This window comes from Parambassis ranga, chromosome 14 (genome assembly GCF_900634625.1).
Source record: "Parambassis ranga chromosome 14, fParRan2.1, whole genome shotgun sequence".
In the NCBI taxonomy this organism is placed as follows: Eukaryota; Metazoa; Chordata; class Actinopteri; family Ambassidae; genus Parambassis; species Parambassis ranga.
In genome coordinates, this window is record NC_041034.1 from 4758479 (window position 1) to 4775155 (window position 16677).

Consider the following 16677-nt stretch of genomic DNA (forward strand, 5'->3'; position numbering starts at 1 on the left):
CCTGCAGTCCCTTCTTTAAATGACAACACCCCCAAGGAGAAACCCGACACTTCCTTAAAGTCTTGGTTTTTATTCCAGCTCAGAGGATGCAGACAAAGCTTTACACACAAGTTCATTTTAATCAGATTCCTGCAGACGAACTGATAAGATTCAGCACTTTACGCCTGCAGCTTAAAGGAATAATGCCAAATTTCAGGAAGCGGGGAGCTGTTTGCCTCCATGTTTCTGCGTCTTTCTGTTCACTCACTAATTGCTGGCTCACAGAGAAGCCTTTGACACAGTAGGGGACTGTTTTTCCTGTTTATTCTTGTAGAAACGCTCATGCTGCAGGGAGCCTTTTTCAAGTGGCCCTAATAAGCTTAGATATTTATTTGTGTGTTTACCCTGCTTGCCCTCGTTGTGTTGTTGGTGTGTAGAGGTTGTGTACATGTAAGTCACCATTACAGTGCCAATTGTGAGCAACCTAAATAACTCAGCGTGAAGCCATTTTACTGCAAAATACAGAAGAAGACAAACCTCACAGATGCGCTTTCGCTCGCTTGTTATAATCCTCTTAATTAGGCCAATTTGCGCATTTTAATTTGCACCTTAAAGGCTGTTTGCAGAGTGACTCCAGCATGCAGGGGACAGACAGAGTTTATCTGTGATAAGTTGTAACACTCTGTGGGGAAAAAAAAATCCCACTCAGACATGAGTCCTCCTCCTCCTCCTCCTCTTCTTCCTCGCTCTCTCTTTGGATCAGCGGTTCTGGAAGTTTTGGTGTTAAAGCGCTGCGGGGACGCCGCTGACTGACTGACTGCCTGACTGCCTGACGCCCCTCCTGCCTGCCCCGGCCGGGTAAAAAGGCGCATGTGTGTTATTGCTGTGATGTGAGTTGAGCCGCATCCAGACGCACTGGCCGCCGCTGGCTGATGCACCCCCCCTCTCTCTCTTCCCTCCACCTCCCTCCTCTCGCCTCTCTCTACCTCCTCATCTTGGTGGTGGTGGTGGTAGTGGTGGTGGTGTTGTGCGCAAAATCTCCAGCGCCGGACGGACGGACGCAGTTTAACGGTACAAACGAGCGACACTGCGGGAGGATATCCAAGAAAAAAACACCCAGAGCAGACATGGATATTTAACCGGCGTTTGATTCTTTCTGTTTTTTAAAAAAAAAAATCTTTTTTTTCCTCCACCTTGTGATGTTGCTTTTGCCCCGGGGGTGTTAATTAAACCTGCTCGATGTCTCTCATCAGTTTATAACCGAAACAAAATGAGGATTTCTTCTCGCGATTGGATTCTGTTGATGTTCTCTGGCTTTTGGGGACTGACAATGGGTGCTTTCCCGAGCAGCGTTCAGATCGGTGAGTGTTTTTACGCTGAAAAAAAAATCATGTGAATGAATCTGTGGACGTCCTGCCTGCTGTCACCCAAAGTACAGGCTGGGTTTTTATTATTTTTCCAAAATACCACATGCAGACTCTTCTCTGTTTAACACCTAATGCGCTTTGTATCTGCGGGCTGGAGTGTGTATCCCAGTGCACTCCGCCACTGCAGCAGATCAGAGCGGCAAAGTGTGTGTGTGTGTGTGTGTGTGTGTGTGTGTGTGTGTGTGTGTGTGTGTTCCCTATGCAGGCTGCCTGTGCATTGACAGCTCTTAACACTCTCGCAGACCCCGGTCCAAGCGCTGCAATGAGCGGTTGCCACAGTCCCACAGGCCCACCAGTTTACCACCTCCCGCTTCTTCTTTCCCTTTTTTTTTAAATTTAAACACCCTTTTATCCAACAACTTAAGTGTGTTTGTCATGTTAGGAAATAAAGTGGATGGCTCCATGGGTTCATTTGACTCCAGCAGGCAGCAGATTGACGTGGCTGATTTAAAGGCATGGGGAATGAAAAGAAGGGCAAACTGTGACCTCCAGTTGTTGATCATCACAACACTCCCCAAAAATCAATTATCAGAGAAGCAGTCATTCATTCCTTTCCACTGCAGCCAGTAGAAGGTGTTAGACCTTGTTTTAGAAATGAAACCTTCGCTTACGCTGACTTTTCTGTGGGTTTCCCCCCTCCTCTGCCCCCTTGCTTGTTGCATAGTCGAGGCACATCAGAACCGATCAGGCTGATGAGAAATGACAAGCTGCTAAAATGATTCTCCTTGTCCTTTTATATCAGCGTGATACTTAAATCCCGGGGCCCTGCATGGAGGTCAGAGGTCAGGGTCTGTTACAGAGCTGCACCCCTGGAAGTGCGATCCCCCTGCTGTGCCATCAAACCTTTAACTAAGAATTTGCTGCCGATTGAAGCAAAACTGCTGCGTCTGGATTTCCCTCTTACTCTCCTGATAGCTACGTCTTTAAAATGATAACGTTATCATTTGGCTCACAGCATTGCTGCCAATTATGGGAAACAGTGTTGATGTAATCCTTGTGTCATCATATTTCCTGTCTCGGGCCTAGTTGACCTGTGGGAGTGTAAAAACCCACACTATGCCAATGCTTCCCGCCCAGTCTTCATTTAATGTCTTACAGTTTCACCGCAGCCCTGCAAGAGGGAAAACATCTCCCCAATCAACACTTGTCAGTTTTAAATAATTGTCACTGACGAATCAGGGCTCATTAGCAGCCTGTACACAGACACACAACACAGAAACAAGTGGACAAATACAGGCAGGGCAAACATGCTCCACAGAGGAATTCTGCAGCGTAGCTCACACTTTTTATTTATGTCTTCTTTCCTTTGATGGGGAATCAGCCTGTCCCAGCATGCAATGCAGCACTCAATGAGGGTCAAGAAAGCCAGATGAAAGTGACAGATCTTATATAGTTCTCCCTTTACACCTGGTACTGGAGGGACTTAACCTTTGTCTGAATCTGTGATTTGGATGGGTAGTAGAAACCCCTTTTAAACCCATCTGTACAAAGCCTAGATCACTGAAGTGTCAACCATAGTCTGTAATTAAAGATGGACGTCATCCAGAGGTTTCTTTATGACCACTTTAGACATAGCATGGTTTGGCCACCACCGTCATTGCAGTGTCAATGCAAAATCTGCAAAAAGGTGGAGCTGAGGAGAGATTTGTGTTTGTGGTTTACTGAACTTTGCAGATACTGTACATGCCTTTCTGTTGTTCATGTTCCTGCCACCAGGGGGTTGTATCAAAAATATGTGTAAAAAATACTACAAAAATTCTTCTGCATTTGTCCCTATATTCTAGTTAATCCAGTCAGCATTCAGCTCATGCATGGTGAGATATACCCATAATCCTTTACTCTGTGTCCATGGAGATTTCGCAGCATGGCTCCACTAATGGACCTGTAGGCAGAAATGTATTGATCAATCAAAGTTAAGGTGACTACCGTAATATAATTTAAATGGATAAGTCATATAGAATTGCAGCTTACAGTTGTGTTAATCAGGGAAATTATCATTCACAGACTAAAGCTGTCATTTGTAGCAGGCTGTAGTCATGATTATCTCTGGATGGCGGTCAATGGGAGCAGATTGTCTCAACTTTGGAGCTGCGCTCAAGTGGCCGTTTGAGGAACCACAAGATTGAGTGTCCAGCAAAAAAACCAGTCGAACACATTGAAAGGTCACTTATCGGCTTCATTGTTGAAGTTATTGTTATTAGTAGGGGGTAGCTAAGCTAGTTAGCTACAGCTAAATTCCTACCATACCGTATATGTGAGTCCTCAGGTGTTGCGCTTGCCCCCTGACTTGCAGTGTTCTCTGACTAACCAGCTGTACACTCTCTGAGCTCTCATTCTGACCTGAGCAGAGCAGGAAGGAGTGAATTCAAAGACCTGTGATCACATGTCATCATCCAGATATGCCAGCTGGTAATGGGGTCACAAACAAATAAACAAACAGCCATGTTAGTGCCACTGGAGTCTTGTTTTTTTATAAGCCATATGGCGTGTGAAACTTCAAAGTGTGCAGCCCCTAAAGTGAACAGAATCTAATTTTGTGTTACATGAAAACAAGCTAGATTCAGGTCAATGCTTGAGTTTATCATTTTACTAATCAGCCCTGATGAGAGATTTGAAATGTGATTAAAACACAACCTATGCGCATTTGTTATATAAAACAGTCACTGAAAATTAGATGAGATTTCCACAAGAGGCAACATATTCCAAAGTTTACCTCTGAGAGGTCAGCCGTGAAAAGAACACACTGGCATTTTGCTTTAAATGACATTTACACTGTCCCATTCGAAGAAATGTAGCCTTAAGTCAGATTGTGAAATGTGAAACAAACTGCTCCTAACCTGAAGCTCCACTGACATTTGCACAACCATGAAGGGGCTTTAGTGGAGATCTTTGTACAGGACGAGGCTGTAATCTAAAAGGACACAAATGAAGAGCCGAGTCTTATCTCTGATGCCAAACTGATTTATGACACAGGAGCTGCTCTTGCATGAAGAAAAAAAAAAACACAAATGGAAAGCTGTGTTGATCCTGAAGGACATTTGGTGAATGTTATCACCTTTTCAGCTCGCATTAATAAGAGACGAAGATGATTTCACATGTTAAACAGACTCAAGAGTCTTCATCACCAAGAGCCCAGGGCAGCAGGTTTAGTGAGTTTTTCAGACGTAGGATGTCAGTAATGTGATTTATCCGACCATTATTCCTTTTTTTTATTACATTTCTCACATTGTCCAGTCAGTTGTGTCAACCTCTAATATGATAGCCGCAGAAACACTCTGATAAAATGTGTGTTAAAGACTTCAAAGACCCATTCTGAGGCTAAGAGCAGTACAGCAGTAATGGTTTGTTGCTTCATATGTTATGAAAATAACTGGACTGAAATATGGTCTTTTTTGTATCGGGTCACCACCCTTGAAGTCTATTGTGTTATTTGTCTGTTAGCTTTGGAGGCCGCTTGCACAATTTGTGACATCATAAACACACACTAGTTCTTCTCACCACAGGTGGTCTGGACAAATCAGTAACCCTGCACTGTGAGTGATGACAAGGAGAAGCCGCTGTTTGCAGAAATACCTGACTGACATGTTAACTGCTAGATGTATTGATTGATTGATCTGATTGATTGAAGCTGGGGGCAGCATGCTGGTTGCAGTGGGTTGCACTGTTGCCTCACAGCAAGATGGTTCCTGGTTCAAATCTGGCCTTTATTGTGTGGAGTTTGTTGGAAAGGCTTCAGCATCTTCTGACAGTCAAAACCTCCAGGTACACGTTGACATCATTGACATACTTGCCATATTTGACAGGTCCATTGGGGACTCGGTAAATCAGGGTCAGCTTATCTGCCAACATCTGCATCTTATTAGTTGATATTTCACTTTAAATCCAATTTCCCATTATACAGTGCATCTTTTGTATGTTGACATTAGTTTAAAAGCCACCACAAGTCCTGGCAGTGACAGAGCAGCTGACATGGCTAAGTGCAGATATTAGTCCACCACTACTTCCTGTGTCATGTCAGTACACTCAGCCAGGCCCCACTATTTTAACATTGGCAGATAGTGGTGAACTAGTTTCAATGATTTTTTTTCGGCTTGTGTCATGTTTCTGTGCTGTCGTCGGTGCGTGTAAAGTTCAAACCTGTTTGATGATGACACTCAGCTTCTCCTCCCTCTCTCTGCAGGCGGTCTGTTCATCAGGAACACGGATCAGGAGTACACTGCCTTCCGCTTGGCAATCTTCCTGCACAACACCAGCCCGAACGCCTCGGAAGCCCCGTTCAACCTGGTGCCTCACGTGGACAACATTGAGACGGCCAACAGCTTCGCCGTCACCAACGCCTGTAAGTCTCCACATGCTGTGTTTGTTGGGTTCGAATTAAAGCAAAAAATACACCCAGGCAATGGTTATAGGAGTAGTGTACACATAGTGTTATCAGGGTAATGGACGGAGATGATACCCCAGCTCATCAAAATAAAACCTGTGACACACTCATAAACGTGGATAAAAATCAGGGTCAGTTTTGTCCATATTAATGGTGCTAAAAGTAACGGTAATGATGCAAATAATGTAATCAGGATAAATTACAGTGATATAATGGCTGCTGTCCCACAAATGACACATTAGTGATCCAGATCTAGTTGGTGTGTTTCCATCTAAGCCGCTCAGAGTGTGTGTGTGAGATGTGGCAGCACAGCTGTGGCTGTGAGTGTCTGCTGGTTCATCTGATCTGAACAAAACCACATGCCAAAGGGGACAGTGCACACACACACACACACACACACACACACACAGATAGACAAACAATGATCACACACAGCCCCCCCAAAAGTAGCAGACAGTGATTTTTAGTGATGATCCCCGGGGAAACATCTTCTTTCTTTCTGTCTCTCTCACTCAGGCTATATATATGTGTGTGTGTGTGTGTGTGTGTGTGTGTGTGTGTGCGTGTGCGGTGGGGGGGTGGGGAATCCCACACAGACCATAAAACACTTCAGCCTGATGTCTTCCACTATCTATAGTGTGATCTTGTGTTAAAAAAAATCAATGACTAAATTAAGCAGAGAATGAAGTGCTTTAATGTTTGTTTGGTAATGGTGGTGATGTTGTGTGTGTGTGTGTGTGTGTGTGTGTTTGATGACCACAAACATCAACTTGTTATTAGTTGATGTTAAATATTCAGTATGAGCCCTTTTGGAGCACAAACTACGGGTGATATTTTGGCAAATTTAGCAGCTTTTAAAGTGTTTTTGTGGTTCCTGTCAGTAGATATAAAGTATGAATCTCACTTTGCCAGTGAAGAAAATGGTTCATGGCTGTTATTTTGTCTGATTTTTAAGCAGATTTATAGACAATCAATCAATGATATTGACAATCTCTGAGATACATCTATGCAGAGCTTATCACCTGCAACAATCCATATAGTGGCTACAAGCAGCATTTGAGTGACAGGAAATCCTTCAGTAACATGTCACAAGCTTCAAATACATTTTTTTCCTTTTTTTTTAGCAATGTAATGTTTTGCCTATTAATGACCTCCAAGATGAAATTACAGTAGATGATGCTGTATTGATCTCTGTGGGGAAAATGAGCTGTGCCAGCAGCAGATCAGATGAAATAACGCAAGGAAATGTGGAAAAGAAAGTAGGTTATGAGCACAAGAAGAGAATAGAAGTGAGAAATATATGCCTATATATAACATTTTTAAAGTGACCTGTGGAAAAGCGCATGACTATTACTATGGTTTTAATATAAAAACTACAAGGAAATGTACATATTTAGGTGGTTTACGTGTCGTTTATGTGTGAGGACATGTTGTGTTAACAGGTATTTTGTGGTTTGTGGCCCTGAAGTGATTTGTTCAGACAGAAACGGGCTGTTAGAGTAAGCGATGACCGCGGCTGTCCTGCAGCAGAGGCATGGGTGATAACATTAGGATTAAAGTGTATATATTTCCAGGAAGAAAATGAAACTAGTCTAATGGCTGCATGGTCACAGGAAGTCGGTCTGCAGCCCATTGATTGGCCAAGCCAAATCAGAGCAGAATTACATGAGCCAATCAATGGCTCTGATAGCTCAGGGCTAGCGGGGGAATCTGAGATCGAACCGCATTGCTTGTTTTTCGCCCCCCTCCTCTTGTCCATTTTTATATATCCCAGTGTCTTTGTTCCTTTTTCCTTCTCGCTCCATTATCAAAGGCCCTGAGATAATGGTTATGAATAGGCAGAGTTAGCATGTGACGTTTAAGCGCATACAGCGTACATTTGGGAAGAGAAGATGAGAGACAGAGCTAATTTGTGAACAGAGATTAGTCCATTCAGCAGCTCGGTGCGCCGCTGTCGGGAAGGCTGATGGGGATAATTGGTGGGAGGACGAGGACAAATGTTGTTGTATGTCCCCATTGTCACTGAAAATCATTCTGTGGACTTAGACATCGTTACATTTGTTTGATTTACACTTAAGTCTGCTTATTATTCACAGTGGGGTTACTGACATCACCCTTTAAAAGCCCCACCTGTTGGTAGTTTACACAGCACTATACTGTAATGAATCAACGTGTACTTAAAAGCAGTGCTTCTGTGTAATTAGCTTTTAACAAATGAAACATGCTCAAGACATTTGTCTCAAGTCTCTGTGTGCTGCAGCAGTGCTGTTCATTGTTTCTGTGGAGGAAGACCTACCCATCTAATGTATTACAAGAATTCATCAGTGTATTTCCTGCCCAGCCTCACGTTTAGGTCCTTGAAAACAGAACACGTGTGTGGTATTCTGTGGCTGCATCTTTTCGTCGTCATGGTAACCCGAAAATGGCCACAGTTTTTAAAGAAAACCCAACCACAAAGGTTTAAGTTACTGTTTCCTGTTCCAGATAAAAAATGTAGCTACAATACTCGCCGTGCACATTCCCACAATCCTTTGGTGCTCCATCAGGTAAATAAAGGCCAACCAATCAGGTGGATTTTAGCTGTCATTAACCATAGACCATCGTCAGACCTGGAGAAGGTGTTGGTAGCTCATCACAGGATACAGATTGGTCTGGACCACTATTATTGTTCACAGCTTGAAGCCTGGTGAGGTGGATTCTCATGTGAGCTCATCAATATCATAAGAATCCTTTAAAAGGAAGAAGAACAGGGTCACACAGGAAGGATTTCACACAGGTTTTTCATTTATTTTTGTTTTTTTTTTGTTTTCCGTTGCTTTAAGTTGCTGCGTGTTTTTGCTTTGATTTCAGGGAAAGGTCAGGAAAACATTGGGGATGCCAGCTGTCATTCTTTTCAAACTCACTGTTTTGTTTTCATTTTGGTTATAGCTATAGGCGTCCAGATACTTTGTTATGTTCAGGAAATATCATAGGTCCCTTCCCCTCTCTCAGTGGAAAGGTTGCTATGGTCACGAGTCCTACATGAACGAGCTGTTCAGTCGCTTGGTGATAAACACTGTGAGAAAAATAACAAGATACCATAAAAAATCAAACCATGGGCAAACCACAAAGAATGGCCTTTATACCCATACTTTATTTCTTTTCATGAGATTTAGTGAGTGTGTAATAACACCAAGCTTTACCTTTTGTGACCTCTAACAGGGAAAATTATAATTATAATATCATTTTTTGTAATTCTGGTGAGAGATCTGCACTTTTTATCTCAACTGGTGTGAGACAGAAAATCCCCGTCTATCACATGTGTGGGAAAGACTGAAAGTAAAATGCCAAAGCGACAGCCTGCCTGGTTTATTATGAAACATACTGAGCCGGCATCGTTTCATGGATCTCTGCCGTGTTGTCAAGGTGCCATTCCCAGTGATGTGTTGAAGTTCAGGACAGTTAGAGAGGCTCTGTGTGTGTGTGGGTGTGAGTCCTTGAACCAGGATGGCTTCTCAACCATTTGATGTGAGGGAAATCTCCTCAGGGAATTCAGACTGAAAGTCAATGAGAACATGCAGGTGTTTCTGACAACAGCCTGTGAAAATAAGCAGAAAATCAAGGCACTGTGACCGAGCTGCCGCTGTAATGCTGAACAACCTGGGATATCCCGTCTGTTTTCAGCACAATACAGCAGGTACACTCGAGAAGAAATACCTCACTCAGAAGATTTAACACCAACAATGCTTTGCTGCATAATTCCCTAAGCTCAGATTCTCCACAATGTAGAGGAATGAAAATCAGGGCTACACGTGAAAAGAATGAGAAGTCTTATTTCTCTGCGACAGGTTCAGCCCGCTGGATTTACTTAAAGCGACAGTTCAAGGATGGACAGAATCGTACAAGTAGAGCATCAAAGAATGAAGTCTTTCCTATTACAAAACAACAACAACAACCATCAACAGTCCACCCTCTGTTAGGTGGTCCTTTCTTCATGTCTTTAATTATCATGAGCTCTTAAGCTGCACAGTATTACATAAATGTATGAACCTTTTACTCTTTGTTGCATGTAAAGATTGTTTTGATCACAATTACTAGGAATGATTTGAACATATTCTTACCAAAAACAAGCCACATTTGGTTGATAATGAGTCTCCCATATATGACACATGGTTACATTTATGCGGAACGGAACATATGATCGTTCACAAACGTCTGTGTTATACACTGCGATTTTTAGCGATCTTATAAGACCATTGCATGACACACTACACGACTTTGGTATGACGTCAAGTTTGATGCGTACAGATTGTACGTTGACCATTTACTGAATCGCAGGCGAAAACAGGTTGCGACTTACTTCATCACGTGAGAAGGAGAAAGACATGGATGCGGGGTGACAGGTCGTAGCAGCTGTCAAACTGTGAGACAGTCATCCTAAATTTCTGACACCGCTAGAATTTTATCTCAGCTTGTCTTTGGTCACAAGACGGTGACATCGGCCGCCGTGGAACCTGCCTCACAGCGCAACGTAAGACCACCGATTTAGAGCCACGACCAAAGATATCTCCACGATGCTCGTCCTTCGTCTGCGACAGCCCAACATCGCTCAGTGTAAACCGGGCATTAGGAAGTAAGGTGATGGTACAGGCAGCATGGTGGACCTTCCACCAGATCTTCCCAATAAATTACCTTTAATGTGACCTCCAAGGTCTATGAAGAACACACCTCTGAAGACCGAGTCCTCATGTCCACATTTCCTGTTTCAGGAATTTATTTACTTTTCTACAGTGTTATCACAGGAACATTTTAGCTAATGCCAATTTGGATTAGCCTAATGTAGCATTCTATAGCAAATGATCTGTTGGGCCCATGTGGATAATTTCCCTTGTTTACTAAAATCCCCAAACGTATGTGCATGCTTTCAGTAACTGCCTGTATGGAGATGACTGGATAGAAGGAGTTGAGTTGAAGTGAAGGGGAGAGGTGAGCGTTTTTTGATGCAGAGTATAGCAGAACGATTTGGTCTGGATGGAAACAGGATATTGAATAAATTAACCTCCTAGCGATGGGAGGGCAGTGTGTAATGGAGGTGCAGGGTTTGGGTGAAAGCGAGTATTAGATCTCCACACCTTCATTATAAGCTTCAAATTTAATGAAGATTTGGACGGACACTCACTGCTACCATGCAGAAAATAAAATGAAGACTAATCAATATGCCTCTGAGCAGCAGCTGCAGAGTCTGTGTGTGTGTCTGTGTGTGTGCTAGCGTTTCATCTGCATTTCATTCATCCAGCTGATCTTTGTTATGTGTTCCGTGATAACCTCTTAACCACACAGCCAGACAAAGACTTTAAAAGCAGCGTGGGGGGTGGAAGGGGTTAATATGACCTCCTACATGCTGCCCCTGCCTTCGCCTTCATTGAAACAGTGACATCTTAATCTGCATTGAGTCATTTATATTCAGCATGGCGCTCTGACTCACTCCAGATCCAGATAGCGAGCAGCCTGTGATTCTATACATGCACTCAAGCTGCACAGGAGAACCTACATTTTCTCTGCCGCTGCTCACACGTGAACACTTCCCTTCCTCGTCTGTCCTTGAGCAAGAAAAAGCTCTCCCATTTGTGTTCTTAGCATGTGTCTGTGGGCATGCACGCCAACGATGCCTTGCTCTGCAGCATATTAGCCTTATTTAAGTCTATTATCTCTCCCTCCATGTGCTCTGTTCAGAGGGGCTCTCCTGCTCTGTAGTGCTGCCCTTTAAATGGCTGCCTATGCCCCTCATTTGTCTGAGGATGTTTCTGCGCGGGTGAAAATATACAGGCCTTTTGGCGATGGATGCTTCTATGTGCACGCGTAATGGCTGGTGTTATAGAAGAAAGGGAAAAAAGGTGGAGAGACGGGGGGAGGGGGAGCTGCTAATGAGAGATTAATGTGGAGATGTGAGGGGCTAAAAGGAGGAGAAAGTGATGGGAAAGGGATTTTTTTTTTTTTTTTTTTTTTTTTTTAAACAAGAAAGCTGGCCGGGTCCTGCTCTCATATATCAGAGTCTGAGCAGCTTGCAATTCCTTACAAAATAAAATCTGCAACACGTCTTCACCATAGATCGATTGTCCCAAAACTGACTCTAAAAATGTCATCAGTTCTCATTTTGCCAGAATGTCAAGTCTGCCTGTTGGGCTGAAATAAACAGCTATAAAAGCTGACAAAAGTCCACAAATGGGGATGGAGAGGTAGACTATAATACTCCCACAGCCTTCCACCCTGGAGGTTTGTGCCTCTTGTGAGGCCATGGCTTTCTTTTATTTAAGTGCTTTAGGACACATTTAGGTGTTAAAACTATTTGAAAAAAAAAAATCAAGGTTTAGGTTATAACGCCCACGCAGGAACGACCAAAACAGCAGTTCCCTCTGCAGTCTCTAGGGGGCTTGATCCACAAGTGAGTCAATTCCACTCCACATTTTTTTAGTCATATTAAGACTTCATATTTTGCATAATTATAGGCTGTCAGTGACAGGAAAGAAGCACAGATTTATGATCTGCCTGAGGCTTTAGTAGCCAAGAAAAAAGGTGTGATGCTGCTGTCAACATTTAACCAAGCCCACGTAGAAGTGTTAAAAATTGCAGTTCACCACACAGCCTCTAGGGGCTGTATGGCCTGCATGTTAAAATTGCCAACTTTACACATGTTTACTGGCTGGTTAAAAAAAAAAAAAAAAAAAACTGGACCTATAATTATGGGCATTTTTGAGTGACAGGTGCAGACTCACAGGACCGACTTCCTGCTTTTGCAATTACCCACCTGCTCCTCAGCTCCAATTGAGCTCCACCTCCTTGCATGTATTGGGAGAGTTGTGGACTGCGACATGGTGACAGTTCGGGTCAACAACTTAAAACAGAATAAACACTGCTGTAGCTGCAAAATCCCTAACACTGCCCTAATTTATTGTCTATTAACTAAACTTTTAATTGTGAGAAGATAGAATTACACTGTCACTTTAATTCTTTGTGCTGTAAAAGAGGGTAAGCGAAAATAAATATTACTCTGATCAAACATCAAATTAAAAGTTTAGTCAGATGTCGTTCGTACATGACAGTTTTTGCGCTGTGAGATTACGCTGTTTAAGTGCTGGTCAAACACTGACCACCATCTATATTTAGACTACAAATAGCTCTGGTGTTTGAAAAGTGTGTCAGCAGACCATGCAGGGCAGCCAGAGAATGCAGAGAAGTACACCTAAAGTTGCATTCCTGTGAGGCCTGTGTCATGTGAAGCTGATTATTGAGCGTTCAGAATCCGTCAGGAGTGTGAAGCAGCCTCAGCACCTTCTTTCTCAATTAAAATATCTATTTCTGGAAATGAGGAAGCTCTGATGGATTTTCCCTAAACTAGGACAGCGAGTCATGCCTGTTGCTTTGTGTTAATCTTTTAGAGAGTTCTGTTCAGATTTTTTGCATCTTTCAGCTCCTGTTTGATTTTTAATGCGTCACTTCAGAGAGAAATAAAGGCAGAAGTTCAGGAGTTTGTATTACACTAATAAATAACTGTTTATAAGTGAAGCCAGCGTGGCCTCAAATCACCTCTGACACACACACACACACATGTCTGGGAATAGTCTTCATCATCCAGGTCGTGTTGTATTAAAAAGCTAAAAGTACAAAAGTTCCTTGAAGATATTTTTGCTCCTCTCCTCCTCCTGCCAGCTTCATTAGTTCTGATGAAGATTTTGCAGCATTTCTAACACTTTCTCATACATACATGACAGAATCAGTTAATTCCGTCAGTGATGAATTCTCTCAAGCCTCTCCACCGCTGTCCAACCGCTCCTGCCGTGTTCTTGTTGCACCTTCTGACACCAAGGAAGTGTTTTTTTTTAGGTCCAGTCTTGGTTGTTGTTGTTTATCTATCTTCATGATACAAAAAAATGCAACCAATTAATAAAACACCTGCATTTATATAGCACACATAACTGCACAAAGGTTTTTGTTGGCTGTTCCACCGATGAGGGCTGCAGTGAAAATGACTCCTCACCGTGGGTTTTGGTTCTGAAATAGTTAAAAGGCCACTAGACCTGAAGAGTGTATAAGATAAAAGCAATTCAAATGACCATTAAGAGCTTTACAAACCAATAAAATGATCTTCAAATCACTTCTGAGGCTGATCATTTAAAAATGAGCCAAGCTAAAAGGAGCCTGATCAATTTGTAGAGAGAATTAAAAAAAAAAAAAAAGAATTTCAAGACTTCCAAGTTAAAATATAAATAACTTTGGTCAGAGAATATTCAGGTAAGTGGTTATACGTCTTGAACGTGTGCTGTTGATGTTTCATGTGTAAAGAGAGAAACCCAGCAAACAAGAAGAACAAATCTGCTGCAAGATGCTTAAAACGGGTCTTCACAGATTCATGGCGGCGTGCTTGAATTTTAAATTTAAAAAAAACTTGAAGCTAACGACCACAAGTTGTTGGCAGAGATGAAGCAAAGACAAACACGTTGCTGTGAAAAACTGTTTCTAATTAATGAGCCAATTAGCAGAAACTTCATACTTACACCACCTCAAACGGAGGAGCTGATCTGATTAGATTTTGGTGTGCCTTGCTGCATTCATTTACATGTTATTATCGTCTCTTGATGACTGCTTGTTCTGTGAAGAGACACAACATCAGGCAAAAAGGTGGCGCTAGAGAGCTATATTTAGACACACTTTTGAGACGTTTTACTGCTTATCTTGATGCCAAATGTTTATTTGACACTTTTTGCTTCACTAAAATATGAAAAGAAATCACATAAAAAGTCAGTTTTAGTCCTCCCGACCTTCAAATAACCGGATCAGTCGGCTGCTAATGTCAACATTGTTCATGCAACATTACCGCTAATGAAAGCCTAACTGATGGAAGTGAATTGATTTGAGAGACAGAGACACCCAGAATATTTTTAAGAGGCGGACGGAGATGAAAACAGAGAAGGGTGTGGGGGTGTGGGAGGGAGATAGCAGCAGGTCTGCGCTCAGATCACAGTGAATAAGTCGTGTGAATTCACAGATGGGTTTTAACAGGAACACACTCTGGCCAGGGGAGTTATTCTCACATGCTGGAGGATGCTGTTACAGCTCACACACACACACACACACATACGTATGCATTTTTGAAATGACAGGAAGTAGCAGCAGTTCTCAGATTTCCAGAGAGTATGTAGGACACGCAGACAGGATGTCAGAGATAAGGTTTCTTCTCCTGTATTTAAAGTAACGCACTGTGGACACCATGTTAATGTTAGTTAAATGAGTGGGTGTGTCCCTACGCTTAGCAGGAGGGCTGGGGGTTAATGGTCATTGTTAGTGTAGAGGTGTGTGAGTGTAGAGGTGCTTTGATTGAGGAGACCCTTTCAGTACTTTGTTCATTAGCTGCTGTGGGTTCATTAGTCGGAGGTCAAACGGTCAGACTCCCACAGAGGAGCCTCAGGAGGGGATGGATTCTGACCGGCTCCCAGCTGCAACCGCTCCACCTTTAACCCCTCCCTGTGGCAGCCATGTTGTTTTTTTATTTCCTTACATTCTCCACATAGCTTTTAGCTGAGGACCGCTCTTTGTTTGTTTGTGTCCTGTGTTAAACAGCTGCAGCCGGGCCCCATGGAGCATTTTCAGTGTTAATTATCCCACACAAATATTTGTACAACTGTTAGTGGGACTGACCTTCTAGTTTCACAGTATACCAGGTTAAAAGAAGTAGTAGAAGAAAACCACGAAAACGTAGGTATGAGGTTAATATTTATTCTTTTAAATCAGAATATTTCTACTTGCTCATGGGGTGGAGAGTCAAAATGGAGAACAGTGGAACAGTTTTTCTTATAAAATGTGTTTCATTTTATGAATTTGTGTGTTTTAAGGTGGTTTTAGACCTTTGTATGAACTTTTTTTAGACCTATGTATGTGAATATTAACAGATTTTCCTCTCAGTAGTTTCTGACGAGCACACTAAATGTGTGTGTGCTGCATCCTGTGTGTCACTCCATAATGTCAGATACGAGTATCGTCTGTGTTCACATTAACCAGACATGTTACATCCGTCAGCAGTGATTCAGTTACACTCCCCTCACAGCAAACACCTACGTCTCATAGGCAGACATACAGTCAGTGATAAATTGTCGAGCCCCACCTCAGCAATTAAAACACAAACACACACACACACACACACTCTCTCTCTCTCTCTCTCTCTCTCTCTCTCTCTCTCTCTCACACACACACACACACACACACACACACACACACACACTGAAACTCATGCACACTGACCTTTCACCCTATGCTACTACTGCCCTGTCTAATGATGAGTCTATTATTAGAGCAGATGATTACCAGTTATCAATTCTCTGCAGGCCATTCACCCTCAGTGTGTGTGTGTGTGTGTGTGCTCATTCAGACTCTCTTCAGCAGGCTACCAGAGAAAAAGCCTCGATTGCGACATGATTGGCCAATTATTACACTTTTAAAACCCCCCAAACCCCCCTGTCATTGGTCAGTGCACAAAAGGTGGGGGTCTGAGCTGAGCCGGACATCTTGCCGGTGTGTGTGTGTGTGTGTGTGTGTGTGTGTGGCAGCTTAACACCACTATACACAATCAGGCACAATGACAGGATTTAAGGCTGCAATTGAGTTCAGAACACTCACAGTTCCTGGAGAGAGACACAGACAATGCTGCCTAACTTACACATCACAAAAATCAGACGAAATGATCGTGACATTGTTAAAAAAGGAAACCTTAATGAAGCGTCACTGCAGGTAAACACATCCTGAAAAACAGGAAAATCATTTAAAACTCTTGATTACTGCAGCAGCAATCACATCCAGACCTAATAATAAATTTGTAATCGTTAAGGTTTACGCCTCGATTGCCCCCATGGTTACAAATCT

At 42.7% G+C, this 16677-nt stretch overlaps 1 protein-coding gene across 3 annotated transcripts in view; it reads left to right on the top strand.

Moving 5' to 3' along the window:
* The first annotated feature begins 1201 nt into the window (after window positions 1-1201).
* The window catches only part of gria4b (glutamate receptor, ionotropic, AMPA 4b), an 89602-nt gene continuing 74126 nt past the window's right edge, over window positions 1202-16677 (top strand). For 2 of the 3 annotated variants that reach the window (XM_028421542.1, XM_028421544.1), the window contains exons 1-2: window positions 1229-1340; window positions 5587-5745. In XM_028421542.1, coding sequence (XP_028277343.1) covers window positions 1250-1340; window positions 5587-5745 — 250 coding nt within the window. In that variant the 5' untranslated portion in view covers window positions 1229-1249. Of the gene's footprint in view, window positions 1341-5586; window positions 5746-16677 lie in introns of all 3 variants that reach the window. The other variant, XM_028421543.1, reaches the window with a different exon arrangement.